The 20,491-nt window shown below is 44.0% G+C and overlaps 1 protein-coding gene across 2 annotated transcripts in view; it reads right to left on the reverse strand.

Moving 5' to 3' along the window:
• MTHFD1 (methylenetetrahydrofolate dehydrogenase, cyclohydrolase and formyltetrahydrofolate synthetase 1) overlaps nucleotides 1–20,491 on the reverse strand; it is a 75,347-nt gene that overhangs the window by 53,520 nt on the left and 1,336 nt on the right. For both annotated transcript variants that reach the window (XM_050799246.1, XM_050799247.1), the window contains exon 2: nucleotides 7,037–7,121. In XM_050799246.1, coding sequence (XP_050655203.1) covers nucleotides 7,037–7,121 — 85 coding nt within the window. The remainder of the gene's footprint in view (nucleotides 1–7,036; nucleotides 7,122–20,491) is intronic.

Here is a 20,491-nt window from a genome sequence, read left to right on the forward strand (position 1 = left end):
CCCAGCACTTTGGAAGGCCAGGGTGAGTGGATCGCTTGAGCCCAGGAGTTAGAGACCAGCCTGGGCAACATATCGAAACTCCATCTCTACAAAAAATACAAAAATCAGCTGGGCATGGTGGTGTGCCTGTAGTTCCAGCTAACTTGGGAGGCTAAGGTGGGAGGATCCCCTGGGGGACAGGGGAGGGCAGAGGTTGCAGTGAGCAGAGATCACAACACTGCACTCCAGCCTGCATGACAGAATAAGATTCTAACTCAAAAAAAAAAGAGAGAGAGAAATACTAATGACGCTATATGGGGCTAAGGCTGTATTTCTATCACCTTAGCATAAATTTTTTTTTTTTTTTTAATGGGAAAAAGTCTTGCTCTGTCACCCAGGCTGGAATGCAGTGACACGATTACAGCTCATTGCAGCCTCAACCTCCGGGGCTTGAGCAATCCTCCCACCCCAGCCTCCCCAGGAGTGGGGACTACAGGCAAGTACCACCACAACCAGCTAATGTTTGTATTTTTTTGGAGACAAAGTCTCTCTATGTTGCCCAGGCTGGTCTCAAATTCCTGGGCTCAAGCAAGCCGCTCACCTTGGCCTCCTAAAGTGCTGGGATTACAGGCGTGAGCCACCATGCTTAGTCCATTAGTATCTCTTATAATGAAAAGTCAAGTCTTAATTTCCTATAAATATTCAGTTATTTGGGAAGTTACTCATCCATTTTATTTAAAAAAAAATGAAAACTCAACTTTTAAATATATACTTGGGCCAGATCATGAATGTTCTTGAATGCATTGCTAAGGAATTAGAAAAACAAAGAGGAAGAACAAATGGGTTTCAGAGACAGACCTAGGTTCATTTCCCAGACTCAGTCCCTTCCTGACTGGCTTTGGGCAAGCTACCCAAGATCTTTGAGCATGAGTTACTATGGCTATAAGGGGCCATCTCCTACCTCGTAGGGTAGTATAAAACATAGATAAAACATAGAACAATTAGAAATATAAACAAATCATTTGAACTACTGTAAACACTCTATATAAGTAGTACAGGTTTAAGATCCCTAACTCAAAAATCCAAAATCGGTCAGGTGCAGTGGCTCAGCACTTTGGGAGGCCGAGGCAGGCAGATCATGTGAGCTCAGTTTGAGACTAGCCTGGGCAATATGGAGAAACTCTGTTGCAAATACTAAAATTAACTGGATGCCTGTAGTCCTAGCTACTCGGGAGGCTGAGACAGGAGGATAGCTTGAGCCTGGGAGATCCAGGCTGCAATGAACTGTGATCACACCCCTGCACTCCAGCCTGGACAATCGAGTGAGACCTTGTCTCAAAAAACAAAAACAAAAAACAAAAACACAAATCCAAAATGCTCCAAAATCAGAAACTTTGAGCACTGACAATGCCAAAAGTAGAAAATTCCACACCTGGCCTCATGTGATGGCTTACAGTCAAAACACAGTTAAAAGTGCATTTCATGCACAATATTATTAAAAATATATAAAATTGGCCGGGCACAGTGGCTCACGTCTGTAATCCCAGCACTTTGAGAGGTCGGGGCAGAAAGAGAAAGCCAGGTCGTGGAGGGCACACTGTGCCAGGCTCAGTGTTGTGTGCTTTCCCAGAGGAATTTAAATTCTAGGCTGGGTGCGGAGGCTCATGCCTGTAATCCCAGCACTTTAGGAGGCCAGGGCAGGCAGATCACTTGAGGTCAGGAGTTTGACACCAGCCTGGCCAACATGGTGAAACCCCATCTCAACTAAAAATACAAAAATTAGCCAGGTGTGGTGGCACACACCTGTAATCCCAGCTACTCGGGAGGCTGAGGCAGGAGAATCACTTGAACCCGGGAAGTGGAGGTTGTAGTGCGCCGAGATCGTGCCATTGCACTCCAGCCTGGGCGACAAGAGCAAAACTCCGTCTCAAAATATATATATATATGTGTGTATATATACACACACACTTCTATAAAATTACCTTCAGTCTACAAGTATAAGGTATATAACGAAACATAAATAAATTTTGCTTTAGAATTGGATCTCATCCCTATGTATATACAGATTCCAAAATCTAAAACACTCTCGTCCCAAGTATTTCAGATAAGGGATACTCAACTTGTACTATCATTCTGGTAAAGGATGGAGAGTGAGTGTGGCTGGATAGATTGTGATCAGACTTGCATTTTAACAAGGGCTGAAATTGCCATCAGGAGGACAGACAGGAGGTATCTAGATAGAACCCCCAAATCATTAAGCAGGTAACTATAGTGTTCCCAGGGTTGGGAGCAGTAGGAATCAAGGGGAGGCAACAGATTCCAAGAGTTGATGAGAGGCAGAATCAACAGGACAATAGCCCCTAACTGGATGCAGGGAGTGAGGAAGAGAGCTCAGTAAGGAGACGGCCTCAGGCTTCTGGCTCAGGGAAGACGGTGGTGCCAGCACCAGAGTGAAAAAGACTAGAGGTCTGAGGCAGGGAGATGTGATTACAACATATTACATAAATCTTGTATCACAGAAAGCTGTTGACTCTGGTGCTAAAGTACAAAATTAAAAGATTCTACCACTTTTTTTTATCAGCAAGGACATGAGACTAGCTGTAGAACAGTGTTTATGTAATAAAAACATTTGTCATCAATAAATGTAAAAAAACAAGGTTGGAAGTTAATTTTTAAAATGGGGGGGAACTCAATATTTCTTTTAAAAGGGTATACTTCTTGCCTATGACATTTACTCTTTCTACAACAAACAATTTGCAAAAATAAGCCAAGATATAACCAGTCACCAAATGTACCAGTATACACCCACAACATATACTTTTGATTCTTAGTAATTTGCAAAAAAGGGAAAATCCACCACAGCAGAGAACATGCCAGGCAGAGAGTGACAGGCCTTCTGTGCTTTTCTTCTCAGCTAAGCCCTTTTAGACAAACAGCAGAGGAGAGAGGGATATTTAAGTAGTATTCACTTTGACTTTTTTTTTTTTTTTTTGAGACAGAGTCTAAGGCTGGAGTACAGTGGCGCGATCTTGGCTTACTCCAACCTCCGTCCCCCGGGTTCAAGCGATTCTCCTGCCTCAGCCTCCTGAGTAGCTGTGATCACAGGTGTGCACCACCACACCTGGCTAATTTTTATATTTTGAGTAGAGATGGGATTTCACCATGTTGGCTAGGCTGGTCTCAAACTCCTGACCTCAAGTGATCCACCAGCCTTAGCCTCCCAAAGTGCTGAGATTACAGGCGTGAGCCACCGCACAATGCCTACTTTGACATTCTTAATAAACAAGGGATAGAAACTTAGCAAGGGATTAAATGATGTATTCGAGACATACATATAGATTGTAAGGGAGACTATGTCCAAGTTGGGTGAAACTCTGACGGGAGTTTCAAATGAAAGCCTTGAGTTTCCTGTCATCCAAATCAAGACTGTAAACATTCCTTCATACATTTGTCCATAAAAATATTTATTGAATACCTCCCTACTGGGTGAATCTGGAGCTCAGGGAAGAAACTCTGGATAGAGACCTAAATTTGGAAGTATTCGCTCATGAAGCTATGGGACTGGGTGAGGTCACTTAGGGAAAGAATAAGACAGGGAAGAGACCTCAAGGGTGAGTCCCAAGGCATTCAAATGGTTTAGGTATTAGGGTGATGAGCAACAACAAGCAAAGGAGACTCCAAGGAGGGAAGGAAACCAGTGGTGTCCCAGATCAAGAGCCTGGAGCTCAGAAGAGATCTAGATTTAGAAGTCACTGGCCTGATAGATGAAACTGCCTAAAATAATGGTTCTGAAAGTATGGCCCACACACTCTTTAGGGACCCCAAGACCTTTTGAAAGATTTATTTGGGCCAGGCTAGTTTCATTATAATACCACTACAATGCTGTTTGCCTTTTTAATTGTGTTAACATCTGTACTGATGGTGCAAAAGCAATGGTGTGTAAGACTATTAGTGAACCCGCACAAATCAAGACAATGGCTTTGGACTAGTTGTCAAGGTATCCTTCGCTACCACACACACTCAGTAAAACTAGATGCCAATTTCACTAGGACGGCCCTTGATAAAGAAATATACATTATTAATTTTCTTAACGTGGCCAAGCACAGTGGCTCATGCTGTAATCCCAGGACTTTGGGAGACTAAGGTGGGAAGATCACTTTGAGCCCAGGAGTTCGAGATCAGCCGGAGCAACAAGGCGAAAAACCATCTCTACAAAAAAATACAAAAAATTAAGGCCGGGCACAGTGGCTCATGCCTATAATCTCAGCACTTTGGGAAGCTGAGACAGGAGGATCACTTTGAGTCCCAGTGTTCGAGACCAGCCTGGGCAAAAAGGCAAAAAAAATCTCTACAAAAAAATACAAAAAATTAAGGCCGGGTGCAGTGGCTCACACCTGTAATCTCAGCACTTTGGGAGGCTGAGGCAGGTGGATCACCTGAGGTCAGGGGTTCAAGACCAGCCTGGCCAATGTGGTGAAACCCTATCTCTACTAAAATTACAAAAATTAGCTGGGCATGGCACCTGTAATCCCAGCTACTCGGGAGGTTGAGGCATGAGAATCACCTGAACCCAGGAGGCAAAGGTTTCAGTGAGCTGAGATCACGCCACTACATTCCAACCTGGGGGATAGAGCAAGACTCTGTCTCAAAAAAAAAAAAAAAAAATAGCAGGGCATGATGGCAGGCACCTGTAATCCCAGCTACTCAGGAGGCTAAGGCAATAGAACTGCATGAACCTGGGAGGTGGAGGCTGCAGTGCACCACTGCACTCCAGCCTAGGCGATAAAACAAGACTCGGTCTCAAAAAAAAAATTAGGCATGGTGGTATATGCCTGTAATCGCAGCTACTCTGGAGACTGAGTGGGAGGATCACTTACTTACTTGAGCCTGGGAGATGGAGGTTGCAGTGAACCAAGATTGTGCCACTGTACCACTGTACTGAGTAAATTATATATATATATATATACACACACACACACATACCTCAACTCCTGAGTGCATGTGTTTTTAATAGTCTATGTAAGGAATTGGGAAGCACTCATAATGCACTTCTGCTATATACAGAAGTACAGTGGTTGTGGTTGTTACTAAAGTATTTGTGCATTTTTTGTTTGTTTGTTTGAGACAGGGTCTCACTCTGTCACCCAAGCTGGAGTACAGTGGCATGAATACAACTCCCTGCAGCCTTGACTTCCTGGGCTCAAGTGATCCTCCTGCCTCCCTCTCATGTAGTTGGGACCACAGGTCTGTACTACCACTCCTGACTCATTTTTTAATTTTTTTGTAGAGATGGGGTCTCACTTTGTTGTCCAGGCTGCACTTGTGCTTTTTTGCCTTGTTAGGTGAAACAGATGCATTTTTATATGGAACACCATCTTTACTTGAAATAACAACTGACAAGCAATGATTATTCAGGCTTGAGTATCTGACAAATATTTTCTCAAAAATGAATAAAGTGAGCCTGGTATTTCCAGAGAAACAATTAATTGTATTTGTTGCCAATGATAAAACGTGAGTTTTTGGGTGAAAGTTAAAATTTTTTATCCACCCCTGTGAGCTTGACAGCTTCTCAATACTTGAAAACTTCTCTGATGAGCTTGGTGATGTTAATGATTCCAATTCTTTCATATTGCATAATGAAATGTTAACATTTGGAAGATCTGCATAATTCAGGGAACTTATTATTTTCCAAATGAGGAACAAAGGATGTTACAAAACCATGCATGGGGTAAATATTCATTCCAAATGTAACAAAGTATGCAAGTCTGAGAAGATGTAACAAAGTATCAAAGTTCACTGATGACGTTTCAGATTCTACATTGCAACTAATCTTTTAAAACTTTACTTACTGAGTCCTGGTACAACATCAAAGAAAAATACCCACAATTACCTGGAAAGACTATTTAAAAAGTTCTTCCCTTTTACAGCTACACATCTGTATGAAGCCAAATTTTCTCCATATATTTCAATCAAACCAGCACACAGCAAAAGACTGAATGCAGAGGCAGATAAGACTCCAGCTCTCTTCTATTAAGCCATACAGGAAAGAGGTGTGCACAAATATAAAATAATGCCTCTTTTCACTAAATTTTGTTTTTAAAAAAGTTATTATTCCATAAAATGTTATTTATGTTAACATATAATAAATGAGCTTACTATTGGCATTTTTAAATGAATAAACATTTTTAAAACTTCCTAATTTCTCTCTCTCTTTTTTTTTTTTTTTAGACGGAATCTCTGTCACCCAGACTGGAGTGCAGTGGCACAATCTTGGCTCACTGCAACCTCCACCTCCCAGGTTCAAGCAATTCTCCTGCCTCAGCCTCCTGAGTAGCTGGGATTACAGGCGCCCACCACCACACCCAGCTAATTTTTGTATTTTTAATAAAGGTAGGGTTTCACCATGTTGGCCAGGCTGGTCTCAAACTCCTGACCTCAGGTGATCTGCCCACCTTGGCCTCCCAAAGTGCTGGATTACAGTCATGAGCCACCGTGCCTGGCCAAAACTTCCTAATTTCTAATACAGTAAACATTAATGGATAAATCTGTGTAAACAATAGCTCCTTGAGGTCTTACATCTTTAAGAGTGTAAAGGGGGCCAAGTACAGTGGCTCACGCCTATAATGCCAATGCTTTGGCAGGCAGAGGCAGGAGGACTGCTTGAAGCCAAGAGTTCAACGCTACAGTGAGTTATGATTGCACTGCTACATTCCAGCCTGGCAACAGAGTAAGACCTTTTCTCTCAAAAGTAAATAAATAAATACATTAAATTAAAGGAAAAAAAAAAAGATTGTAAAGGGGCCCTAAGTTAAGACCAAAAGTTAAGAGACACTGGCCTAGAGAAAGGGTATCCACAGAGAAGAGCAGAGGGCCGGGATATGCCAACATTTAGAAACTGAGCCAAAGAGGGGGAACCTGTCAAGAGAGACTGAAAAGGCATGAGATTACATAGCAGCCAAAAAAAAAAAAAAAGGAAAGGAAAGTAGAGGGAGAGGTGTGAAATGATATTAAGAAATCAAGCAAAGACAACATTAATGGAAATAAACTATCATAATACCTGTAATATTGCCAGGCCTGGTATGAAACCAGGTACTTCCTCCTTCAACTGAGTGACTTGATTTTTCAGTCTCGCCCTTATTTGCCTAGAGAAAAAGGAAAGGGTGGAGTTAATATTGAATGTTCCAAGCACAGATAAGTGATGCAGATTATTAGATGTATTTCTCTTTTATTTGTTTGTTTATTAACACAGGGTCTCGCTCTGTCACCCCGGCTGGGAGTACAGTGGCACAATCAAGGCTCACTGCAGCCTCGACCTCCTGGGCTCAAGTGATCCTTTCGCCCCAGCCTCCTGAGTAGCTGGGACTTTACAGGTGTGTGCCACCATACCTGGCTAATTTTCGTACTTTTGATAGAGATGGGGTTTCACCATTGCCCAAGCTGGTCTTGATTTCCTGGGCTCAAGCGATCTACGACCTTGGCCTCCCAAAGTGCTGGGATTACAGGCGTGAGCCACTGCACTGGGCCTGTATTTCTCTCTCTCTCTCTCTTTTTTTTTTTTTTTTTAGATGAAGTTTTGCTCTCACGGCCCAGGCTGGAGTGCAATGGCACGATCTTGGCTTACCACAACCTCCATCTCCCAGGTTCAAGCGATTCTCCTGCCTCAGCCTCCCAAGTAGCTGAGATTACAGGCATGCGCCACCACGCCCAGCTAATTTTGTATTTTTAGTAAACACAGAGTTTCTCTACGTTGGTCAGGCTGGTCTCAAACTCCCGACCTCAGGTGATCCCCCCACCTTGGCCTCCCAAAGTGCTGGGATTACAGGCGTGAGCCACTGAGCCCGGCTTGTATTTCTCTTTTAAATCAAAAACACTGGCCAGGAGCAGGCAATGGTTCATGCCTGTAATCTCAGGACTTTGGGAGGCTAAAGCAAGAGGATTGCTTTAGAACAGGAGTTTAAGACTATCCTGGGCAACATAGTGAGACCCCATCTCTACAAAAAATAAAAAATTAGCTGGGAGTGGTGGCAGGCACCTGTAGTCCCAGCTACTCAGGAGGCTGCGGCAGGAGGATGGGTAGAACCCAGGAGGTTGAGGCTGCAGTGAGCTATGATGGTGCCATTGCGCTCCAGCCAGGATGATAGAGCAAGACTGTCTCCAAAAAAAATAAAATAAAATAAAAACACCAGTGAATGGACATTATCTGGTTTAATGTGTACAGGAACTTCCCATCAATTTTCCAGGCCACAAGTAGACGTGGCTCTTTTTCTTTTTTCTTTTTTTTGAGACGGGGACTTGTTCTTGCCCAGGCTAGAGTGCAATGGTGCGATATCTGCTCACTGCAACCTCTGCCTCCTGGGTTCAAGCGATTCTGCTGCCTCAGCCTCCGGAGTAGCTGAGATTACAGGCGCATGCCACCATGCCCAGCTAATTTTTGTATTTTTAGTAGAGATGGGGTTTCACCATGTTGGTCAGGCTGGTCTTGAACTCCTGACCTCATGATCCACCCATCTCAGCCTCCCAAAGTGCTAGGATTACAGGAGTGAGCCACCGTTCCCGGCCAACTGGATCTTGTCTAACTCCTACTGACACTAACTGACCAAAGGGTTCAGGGATAATTGAAAATGTATTAGTTGATGGCATTCAAAATCATATAGTAAACAAATGAAAACTTAGACCAACACTTCTAGAAAGTGCCAATCCTCATCTTTTTTCACATTTCCACTCTCCAGGTGCTGTCATGAAAAAATTTTATAGGAACAAACTCAAGCACACACCTTTTGCTCAACCTACACTAGTAAGATTACCACAGGGTATCCACATAAGGTTGAATGATAAATCAATGAATCCCCCTCCAAATTCAGCATAAACTTACAAATTATATTATAATTCACAAAGGAATTTTCCTTACCAAGAATTTAACACAAGGTTAAAAGTATAACCTCCTGCAGTCTCCTTATTAGAGTGAAAAAAAGTATAACCTCTTGCAAAACTAAGACGATCAATTGACTAACATACAACTTCTCAACTGTCAGGCCTCTGAGCCCAAGCCAAGCCCACCGCATCCCCTGTGACTTGCACGTGTATGCCCAGATGGCCTGAAGTAACTAAAGAATCACAAAAGAAGTGCAAATGTCCTGCCTCGACTTAACTGATGACATTCCACCACAAAAGAAGTGAAAATGGCCGGTCCTTGCCTTAAGCGATGATATTATCTTGTGAAATTCCTTTTCCTGGCTCTTCCTGGCTCAAAAAGCTCCCCCACTGAGCACCTTGTAACCCCCACTCCTGCCCGCCAGAGAACAACCCCCCTTTGACCGTAATTTTCCTTTACCTGCCCAAATCCTATAAAACGGCCCCACACTTATCTGGCCCCACACTCATGTCCCTTCGCTGACTCTCTTTTCGGACTCAGCCCGCCTGCACCCAGGTGATTAAAAAGCTTTATTGCTCACACAAAGCCTGTTTGGTGGTCTCTTCACACGGACATGCGTGACATCAACAATACTCTAGGATGTCAAGTAAATGAAATTACATCCATAAATAAATACCTGAATAGCTCAACCTTGCCCAGTTATGATATATGATACAACGTTCAACTTGAACAAGCTCTGTCCCTCTTGGAAAACCAGTTTTGTCATTTGTCACACGGACATTCACAAACAGCTCTTCCTTCATTCTAATTTGGTTACTCTCAGCTCCACTTCTCCACATGTCACAAAAAAACTGACATAAACAGGCACACAAGAAATAGATTATTTGGACTGGCCTAGTAAACATCAAGAATGTTGAATGGTACAAGAAAGAAGTCATACCCAAGATTTCCAATTTTTATTTATTTTTATTTATTTATTTTATTATTTTTTTTTTTGGGAACAGGGTCTGGCTCTATCGCCCATGCTGGAGTGCAGTGGCACAATCACAGCTTACTGCAACCTCCACCTTCTGGGCTCAAGCCATCCTCCCACTTCAGCCTCCCAAGTAGGTGGGACTATAGGTGCACACCACCACACTCAGCTAATTTTTGTATTTTTTGTAGAGATGGGGTTTTGCCATGTTGCCCAGGCTGATCTTGAACTGAGCTCAAGTGATCCTCCCACCTTGGCCTCCCAAAAATGCTGGGATTACAGGTATGAGCCACTGCACCCAGCTCAAATTTTATTTCTAGTTAGTGACCTTGTTTTTTCAAATCAGTATTCTCTACAATAATATAGCTCAAAAGAATAGACCATTGGATTTTTTTCTTTTTAAACTGGGATTAGACCTGGATAAAGACCACAGTTCGCTCTGAGACAAGAGAACAGGGAATACCGCAGTGTTCACACCCCAGCAGTTCCAGGCCTAGCTGCTCCCCTAAATGACAATCAGATGTGGTGCTGGGCATAGCCCAATACCCCTACACAGTCATCCAGGCTCTCTTTGGTCCAAAGTCTTATATAATCATTCTTGCCGAAATCCATTATAAATTCCAATTCACTGTTTAACATCATGGCTCAATTTTAAATCTTTAACATGTTACGACAGAGAAAAAAACACATTGCTAAAATATAACCTTTAACTCTTATTATGGATATAGAAAAATGAGTAAATAAAAATAAAATATAACATGGACATTTCAACAGAAGCTATATGGTAGGCAAAGGAGGCAGCATGAAATGTACATGATTAAAATAAGGCTGCCTTTAGACAACAAAAATGCTGAAATGTGCCACAAGCTTAGAGGAGTTCTCAAATAATTCTCAAAAGGCACAGGAAAAACAACTTTAGTAACTGATCAGAGAAGAACCAAGAACATTCACCTTCAAAATATAGGGCTTTGGGCCGGGTGTGATAGCTGACGCCTATAATCCCAGCACTTTGGGAGGCCGAGGCGGGCAGATCACGAGGTCAGGAGTTTGAGACCAGTCTGGCCAATATGGTGAAACCCCGTCTCCACTAAAAAATACAAAAAATTAGCCAGGCGTGGTGGTGCATGCCTGTAGACTCGGCTACTCAGGAGGCTGAGGCAGGAGAATCGCTTGAACTCGGGAGGCGGAGGTTGCAGTGAGCAGAGATCCTGCCACTGTGCTCCAGCCTGGGCGACCCACTGAGACTCCGTTTCAAAACAAAAAACAACAACAACAAAAAACAGGGCTTCTTCTAAAACAACAACAACAACAACAACAACAAAAAACAGGTTGTCAGGCCTCTGAGCCCAAGCCAAGCCATCACATCCCATGTGACTTGCACGTATACGCCCAGACGGCCTGAAGTAACTGAAGAATCACAGAAGAAGTGCAAATGCCCTGCCTGGCCTTAACCGATGACATTCCACCACAAAAGTGAAAATGGCCGGTCCTTGCCTTAAGCGATGATATTATCTTGTGAAATTCCTTTTCCTGGCTCTTCCTGGCTCAAAAAGCTCCCCCACTGAGCATCTTGTGGCCCCCTACTCCTGCCCGCCAGAGAACAACCGCCCCTTTGACGGTAATTTTCCTTTACCTACCCAAATCCTATAAAAGGGCCCCACCCTTATCTCCCTGGGCGGACTCTCTTTTGGAACTTAGCCCGCCTGCACCCAGGTGAAATAAACAGCCAGGTGCTCACACAAAGCCTGTTTGGTGGTTTCTTCCATGAACGCGCATGACACAGGTCTTCTTCTAAACAAGGACACAATGTATCCCCCTGCCCCAATAGATTACTGTTACAAGATTTTTTTTTTTTTTTAGACGGAGTCTCGCTCTGTCGCCCAGGCTGGAGTGCAGTGGCGCGATCTCGGCTCACTACAAGCTCCGCCTCCCGGGTTCACGCCATTCTCCTGCCTCAGCCTCCGGAGTAGTTGGGACTACAGGCGCCCGCCACCTCGCCCGGCGAATTTTTTGTATTTTTAGTAGAGACAGGGTTTCACTGTGTTAGCAAGATGGTCTCTGTCTCCGGACCTCATGATCCGCCCAAAGTGCTGGGATTACAGGCATGAGCCACGACACCCGGCTGTTATAAGATTTTTAAAATGCAGAACGCAAATGTTTTACTTAATATGTCTTATTCCCATTTTGTTTATTTGTTGATTTATTTCATTTGTTCATTAACAATTTTCATACTACTAAAAAATACTTCGGCCGGGCACGGTGGCTCACGCCTGTAATCCCAGCACTTTGGGAGGCTGAGGCAGGTGGATCACCTGAGCTCGGGAGTTTGACACAGGCTGAGCGGTGAAACCCCGTCTCTACTAAAAATACAAAAAAAAAAAAAATTAGCCGGGCGTGGTGGCGCATGCCTGTAGTCCCAGCTACCCAGGAGGCTGAGGCAGGAGAATCGCTTGAACCCGGGAGGCAGAGGTTGCCGTGAGCCAAGATCGCGCCACTGCCCTCCAGCCTAGGCAACAAGAGCGAAACTCCATCTCGAAAAAAAAAAAAACCTTCAAAAAATGTTTAAAAACTTAATATGTAGTTCCTTGTAAAAATAATTGTGATTGTGAGGCCACCTAGTGTTCTAAGAAATACATGTATTTCAAATTCATAGTCATTTAAGAAACAAAATTAAAACACTAAATTAGGCCTGGGCGCGCGGGGCTCAAGCCTGTTTTCTCTAAATACATGTATTTCAAATTCATAGTCATTTAAGTCAAATTAAAACACTAAATTAACCTTCTCGTTGAAAGAAAACTGATTTTCACCTATCACTAATATAGCAAAAGCTACATTATATCAGTATACAAGACAGTCAATTGATAATAGTACTATTATTACACTGAAGAATATTTACCAAAAAATTATTATAATTTAACCCAAACATTTACCAAATTTGACAGGTATCTCAAATACATATTTGAAAGCTTAATGTGAGGAAACTATTTTATGCTTCATTGGAAGTTTACAATGTAAAGTTCTTCCATCCAATTCTCTCTAACTCAAAGCCCTTAGAAAGCAAAGGTAAACTGCTTGATATTTATGACATGAAAATAAGTCAGAATAGTGTAAAATTTTAATGAATCCTAGAATTCTTAGTAAGGGTAAAGACCATCATTAATCCACACGCACAGTGACACAATAACTCATGTTAAGCTTCTGGATCAGGGTTTTTCAGTCTCAGCACCACTGACATTTGGACCAGATCATCCTTTGTTAAGGGGACTATCCAGTGCACTGCGGGATGCTCAGCACCAGTCCTGGCTTCTACCGCTAGATGCCAATGGTACACCCCTTCCCCGTATGACAATCCAAAAGACTCCAGGCATGCCCAATGCCCTGAGGCAGAGGGAGTAAAAAACTGCCCCATTTGACAACCTCTGATCTAGTGCAATAAATGGACTGGGTTGGATTGGTTAAGGCTTTATAAAATTTAGGATTTTAAAAGTGGACCGTTAAGTTCATTCAGAAAAAGGTCTCAAAGAGAAAAGCACCTTCGGAGTCCTGGTACAGGCAACCAAGTGTGGTAGGATTCCTCAACAATGAGGTCCCACCTCCCCCACCCCCACCCACTCAAGGATGAAGGGGGCAGGCAGCATCTACTCAGATCCAACGAATTGGTGGCATGAAGAATAGACAGCATAGTATTGCTAAACTTTTCATACCTTTCAAAAAGTCAGGCATCCAGATTTTTTTTTTTTTTTTTTTTTTTTTTTTTTTTTTTTTTGAGACAGAGTCTTGCTCTGTCGCCCAGGCTGGGGTGCAGTGGCCGGATCTCAGCTCACTGCAAGCTCCGCCTCCCGGGTTTAGACCATTCTCCTGCCTCAGCGTCCCGAGTAGCTGGGACTACAGGCGCCCGCCACCTCGCCCGGCTAGTTTTTTGTATTTTTTTTTAGTAGAGACGGGGTTTCACCGTGTTAGCCAGGATGGTCTCGATCTCCTGACCTCGTGATCCGCCCGTCTCGGCCTCCCAAAGTGCTGGGATTACAGGCTTGAGCCACCGCGCCCGGCCGGCATCCAGATTTTTATGTGTAACTACAGGCATAAATGTGTTGGGAAGTAATCTAATGTTGTAAAGTAATAAATGTGTTGGGAAGTAATCTAATTCTGTAAGCCAAACAAAAAACATTTGGCCTCTAGGCCACAATTTTATCACCTTCTGCCAGTAGCAAGAGTTTTGAGACAAGACAGGGTTGGCTCTGAGTACGAGGATCTGTAAGAAGCTATGCTTGGCCGGGCGCGGTGGCTCAAGCCTGTAATCCCAGCACTTTGGGAGGCCGAGGCGGGCGGATCACAAGGTCAGGAGATCGAGACCACAGTGAAACCCCATCTCTACTAAAAATACAAAAAATTAGCCGGGCGCGGTGGCGGGCGCCTGTAGTCCCAGCTACTCAGGAGGCTGAGGCAGGAGAATGGCGGGAACCCGGGAGGCGGAGCTTGCAGTGAGCCGAGATCGCGCCACTGCACTCCAGCCTGGGCAACAGCGTGAGACTCCGTCTCCAAAAAAAAAAAAAAAAAAAAAAAAAAAAAAGAAGCTATGCTTAACTATATGTCAACAAAGGAGAGGTGATACCAGCAAGTCTGCTGGTGAGAACAGGCAGACTCCTAATCCTAACTCTGAGAATTAGTCTTACCATTGGAGGATTACCTAACCATAGATCTGGCCACTAGAGCTGACTAGGGCTCCAGTGAACAACTCTAGGTCCCTTGCAGGCCTCTGGATCATCAGACGGGAATGTAGAAAGAATGGAGAAGGTAAGGGTTCTCCACTTGGAGGGAAGAACCTGCCAAGAGCTCATAATGAGAAAAGCCTCACAAGGACCTGGCCTTCCTGCTTTTCAAAAAGACTAAAGAAAACCTTAGGTATAAAAGGTTAGGTCTAAAAGGCTGCTAACTAAGGAGGGGCTGGTATTTGGGCACCTAAACCCAAAGATCACTTATCATGTTAAGTCATTCATTGCAGTCAAGATTAAGATTAAGTTCCTAACAGGCTCTGGCAAAACCTTTTTACAGAAATGCTCCCTTATCTCCTGGGACCTCTCAATCATCAGATACCAAGCAGTCCATCTCCTGTCCAGGCTTGTGGTGAGGGGCAAAAAAAAAAAAAAGGCTGAGCCAGCAAAGTAAGTAGGTCTGACCTGTCTCTAACCAGTCAAAATTGGACTATAACCTCAAAAATGACTTTTTGAAGAGAATCTGTTTGGGTGCTTCCCAACCAGACTGAGGGGTGGAATGATTTCCTCACAATGGAAAGGCCTCAGGCAGAACCAAAGTCAGGGTGTCTCCTGCTGGGGGGTAGAAGTTTGCAATTCCTTCTAGCAAGCCAATGACAAGCCCATGGTAGGGAAAGAAATGCACCATCGAGCCTCTGCCACCAACCTTGGAACACCTGCGCAAGTCACTTCGCTTCTGGCTAAAGTGTCATAAACTGCAAAATTGAGGGGAAGGGTAGTAGCTGAGCGTCTGATGATTCTTGAGTGTGGCACCTTTAGCCACCCACTTCTTCGAGGTCAAGGATTTCCAAGGGCCCGAAGCTGCTTTTTGGTCAATTAAGGGGAGCAAAGGAGAGCCAACTGCACAGTGCAGGGGGAATGGGGGCCTTCTGCACTGTGGATGGGATGTCACAGAAGCTTGTTTTGAGAGTCTTACATTCTTTTAATCCTTGGGGCAACCTCAGGAAGTAGACAGTTCTCATCATCCCTACTGCACAGAGAGGAAAGTGAGGCTAACTTTTCCAAGGCCACACAAGCAGTCCCTGCCCCCTAACCTCTATTCTACCAACCTCTACTGAGTCAATTAGAGGAGAAGGGAGCCATTTCCCTCCACTCCAAGGACCCTCCTCTGTGCTAGGCCAGCTTTCCTTCTAGAAGATTCTTCATGAAAATAGGTGATGTAACAGGGAACCATACACCTCTGCTCAGAACCCCACTACCCAAATCCCAAACTGCCTGATCCCAACCCCCCTGATGGACAAGGACAGACACTTATTTGCAAACCACATCCCCAATCAGGTGCCATGACCATAGCAGTTGGCTGCCAGCTCAGGGCTCTGCTGCACTATCGCTGCTACCTGCCCAACAGCCTGGCTGGAGTCCTAGCTGAAGGTCCCAGCCTCTCTGGAACTCTGACCTCTCCTGCACAGGCTTCCAGAAGCAATCCAGCTATGACAGTCAAGGTTCCATGTAACTTTTGAACAACCTGCACTTTGGAGTTCATTACAGGCAAATTTTTTTTTTTTTTTTTTTTTTTTTGAGATGGAGTTTTGCTCTTGTTGCCCAGACTGGAGTGCAATGGTGCCATCTCGGCTCACTGCAACCTCCTCCTCCCAGGTTCAAGCCATTCTCCTGCCTCAGCCTCTGGAGTAGCTGGGATTACAGGCATGTGCCACCACACCCTGCTAATTTTGTATTTTTACTAGAGACGGGGTTTCACCATGTTAGTCAAGCTGGTCTCCAACTCCTGACCTCAGGTGATCCACCTGCCTTGGCCTCCCAAAGTCCTAGGATTACAGGCACGAGCCACCACGCCCTGTCCAGGCAAATCTTTTTAAGCATAAAAGGGCCTACATGTATTTAATCTACAAGACAAAGTAAAAGCCTTATCCATGTTAACTCAATAACCAAGAAGACCTGCCCTTCACTATGGCAAGCAAATTATTTTTACAAAAACACTTCTTCTAGCCCTGTAGCTAAAATGTACAGCCAAGGTTCCAAACTTTTATCTTTGATCACTAGGATAAATTCTAATTTTAAGTCTCAAGATTATAAGCCAGCTCCCAAAGGTACAGGCTGGATAAAGACACACATAACTTTTTTATTCAATGAGTACTTTCTAAGTACCTATTTACTAAAACTTACCGTGTACCAACGACTTCTCTAAATGCTTTATAGGTATTAACTCATTTAATTCTAACAACCTTATGAGTTAGGTGACATTACTACTCCAATATACAGAAGCTAAGGCACAGAGGTAAATTGCATGACCCAGTGATGCACAGAGAAGGAGGCAGCACCATGCGTAGGCTCTGGAGCTACCATCCACAGCGAGCTTACAAACATACCCAACTTGCCCTGCACTTGGCCAGCAAACACTCGCAGCACCTACTCAAACCATCTGCCTCTTCACAACTAGTCTCTTTAGAAAGGAGACTTAATCAAGAAAAATGCCACCAATGGAGAAAGCAGGCTTAATTTATAGCAAATTAAGGGAAGGGAAAACCAAAGAAATCATATAACTGTAGTAAGCCCCACTTTGAAAGGCGTACTTACAGAACAACTATGCTTTCTTGTCTACAAAGCAAGGTGGGTCTTCCAACACTATCTAATGCACATCCTTCTCCCACTTTGCATAATCTTTTTTTTTTTTTTTTTTTTTTTTTATTTGAGACAGTCTCTCTCTGTCGCCCAGGCTGGAGTGCAGTGGCCAGATCTCGGCTCACTGCAAGCTCCGCCTCCCGGGTTCATGCCATTCTCCAGACTACAGGTGCCCGCCACCTCGCCCGGCTAGTTTTTTGTATTTTTTAGTAGAGACGGGGTTTCACCATGTTAGCCAGGATGGTCTCGATCTCCTGACCTCGTGATCCGCCCGTCTCGGCCTCCCAAAGTGCTGCGATTACAGGCTTGAGCCACAGCCCAGCCACTTTGCATAATCTTTTAAAAGACTTCTGCCCAGGGCAGGGTCAAGTTCCTCTACTCAGGAGCCTCTACTCAGTCAGCTTCTCACAGGGCCATTGCCATTGACCCCCAAAGCAGTAATTTACTAACTGGTGAGGACAAAGGTCCATGGCACAGGCTGTGTTTTTGGTCAGGAGCTATTTCCCCCACAAAATTGGCAGGCTTATGGCTCCACCTCCTTCAAGTCTTTGCCCGTAAGTCACTTTTACAAAGACTATGACTCCCATATTTAAAATTGCAGCCACCAAGCCACAGAAATTCCTGTCCCTCTTTTCTGCCCTGGTGTTCTCTTTGTGCTTCTCACCAGCTCACAATTTGTTTCACCTATTTCAACGTCTGTCTCTACCCATCAGTATGCAAATTTAACGAGGGTAGGGATTTGGGCTGTTCACTGTTAAGAGTCTCAGAGCTTTGAAGATTGCCTGGCTTAGAGGACACACACAGCTATTTGTTGAGTAAGTGAATAAATACCCACAAAGAACAGATACTTGTCTCTACCTCTCGGACCTTCCCCCAGTTGTCAAATTCAGGCTGCAACCTTAGAATTCCCCGTAAGGAAGAAATGGGGCTTTTACTTCCAAAGAAAGATAATTTGGCAACTAAATCCATCATGTAAGTACCCAGTTTCCCACAGAGTAGAGCAGGTAGAGAAGGAATCTGGAATGCTGAACTCTGTCAATGTTCGGGATCCCAGGAAGGTATAAAAGGAGAATAATAGAAGAGGACAAAAGTCAGGGATAGCATTCTCAGCAGGGTGGGAAACATGGTAATGAGAGGAAGACTACAAAGAAAAAGCAAAGCGCTGGGCGCAGTGACTCACGCCTATAATCCTAGCACTTTAGGATGCCGAGGCGGACAGATCACTTGAGGACAGAAGTTCAAGACCAGCCTGACCAACATGGTGAAACCTGAGGTCAGGAGTTCAAGACCAGCCTGACAAACATGGTGAAACCCCATCTCTACTAAAAATACAAAAATTAGCCGGGCGTGGTAGTACATGCCCGTAGTCCCAGCTACCTGGGAGGCTGAGGTGGGAGAATCGTTTGAACCCAGGAGACAGAGGTTACAGTGAGACAACATCGTGCCATTGCACTCCAGCCTAAACAACAGAGCGAGACCCTGTCTGGAAAAAATAAAAAGAAAGAAAGAAAGAAAAGCTTATGAAATTCCTTTTAGCAAGTAGTAAGTGCTGGTTAGAATGAAAAACATCATATACTGAGTGAAGACATTAGTTTTAGTTGAGCCATTGCCATTCACCCTTGGACAAATCACACCACTTTTCTGGTCTCCAGTGATTTCCTAATCCGCAGGATGGAATGTGGGAAGTGGGCTGGATTTTTAAGAAATTCTAGGACTGGTGCGGTCGCTCATGCCTGTAATCCCAGCATTTTGGGAGGCCGAGGTGGGTGGATCATGGGGGGTCAAGAGTTAGAGACCAGCCTGACCAACATGGTGAAAGCCTGTCTCTACTAAAAATACAAAAATTAGCCAGGCGGGGTGGCACACACCTGTAATCTCAGCTACTCCGGAGGCTGAGGCAGGAGAATCACTTGAACCTGAGAGGTGGAGGTTGCAGTGTGCCGAGATTGTGCCACTGCACTCCAGCCTGGGCAACAAGAGTGAACCTCTGTCTCAAACAAACAAACAAACTAGCTGGACATGGTGGCACACCTGTAATCCCAGTTACTTGGGAGGCTAAAGCAGAAGAATCGCTTGAACCCAGGAGGCAGAGGTTGCAGTGAGCTGAGATCACACCATTGCACTCCAATCTGGGTGACAAGAGTAAAACTCCATCTCAAAAAAAAAAAAAAAAAAAATTAGCTAGGCGTGATGGCAGGCACCTGTAATCCCAGCTACTCAGGAGGCTGATGTGAGAGAGAGAGAATTGCTTGAACGCAGGAGGCAGAGGTTGCAGCGAGCCAAATTGGACACAGCAAGACTTCATCTCAAAAAAAAAAAAAAAAGATCTCAAGGCAGCAGCTACCACGTAAAAAAAAAAAAAAAAAAAAAAGATAATGAATCATTCATATATACATTAACTAATTACTGATCATTAATACAACATATATCGAATACTTATTATGTGCCAGAAAGAATTCTAAATGATCATCTGTTAGGAACCCATTTAATTCTACTGACATCCCAATGACCGAGACATGACTTTTACTTAACATCTGAGGAAACTTTGGCACAGAGAGGTTAATTAATTTGCTTAAAACCACACAAGTAGTAAGGCATGAAAGAGGGTTTCTAGGTGTTTAGGATATAGACAAAAATAAGACAATACATGTATTTGCCCTTATGGAGTTGATAAACATATTTAATTTGCTCTCCAATCAACGAAAGCATATTCAGTGAGCACCTGTTCTCAGTGCCGGCCAAGGTGCATTATTTTTGCAGTAAATTATCTACACTGTTATTATGCACTGAATTATCTCTTCACAGTCCTTCTAAAAGGAAGATTTTTATATCAAAAAAAAAAAAGCCACTGGAAAAGGAAGTTCGAATACTGGCAAACAAAAAAGAAAAGTCACGCAGAAATACAGTTTAGCAAGCCACATTGGAAAAGCACTAAGCAATAAGTATTGTGATTTCTTTTTTTTTTTTTAGACGGAGTTTCGCTCTTGTTGCCCAGGCTGGAATGCAAAGGTGCATCTCGATCACTGCAACCTCCGCCCCCCCCAGCCCCGGGTTCAAGCGATTCTCCTGCCTCAGCCTCCCAAGTAGCTGGGATTACAGGTACCTGCCACCACACTCGGCTAATCTTTTGTATTTTTGGTAGAGATGGGGTTTCACCATGTTGGATAGGCTGGTCTTGAGCTCCAGACCTCAGGTGATCCACCTGCCTTGGCCTCCCAAAGTGCTGGAATTACAGGCATGAGACACTGGGCCCAGCCTTTTCACCACCAATGACTTTGTAATTCACTCAAAAACCTCTATTACAAAGTTAGGAGT

This window comes from Macaca thibetana, chromosome 7, assembly GCF_024542745.1.
Source record: "Macaca thibetana thibetana isolate TM-01 chromosome 7, ASM2454274v1, whole genome shotgun sequence".
Classification (NCBI taxonomy): Eukaryota; Metazoa; Chordata; class Mammalia; order Primates; family Cercopithecidae; genus Macaca; species Macaca thibetana.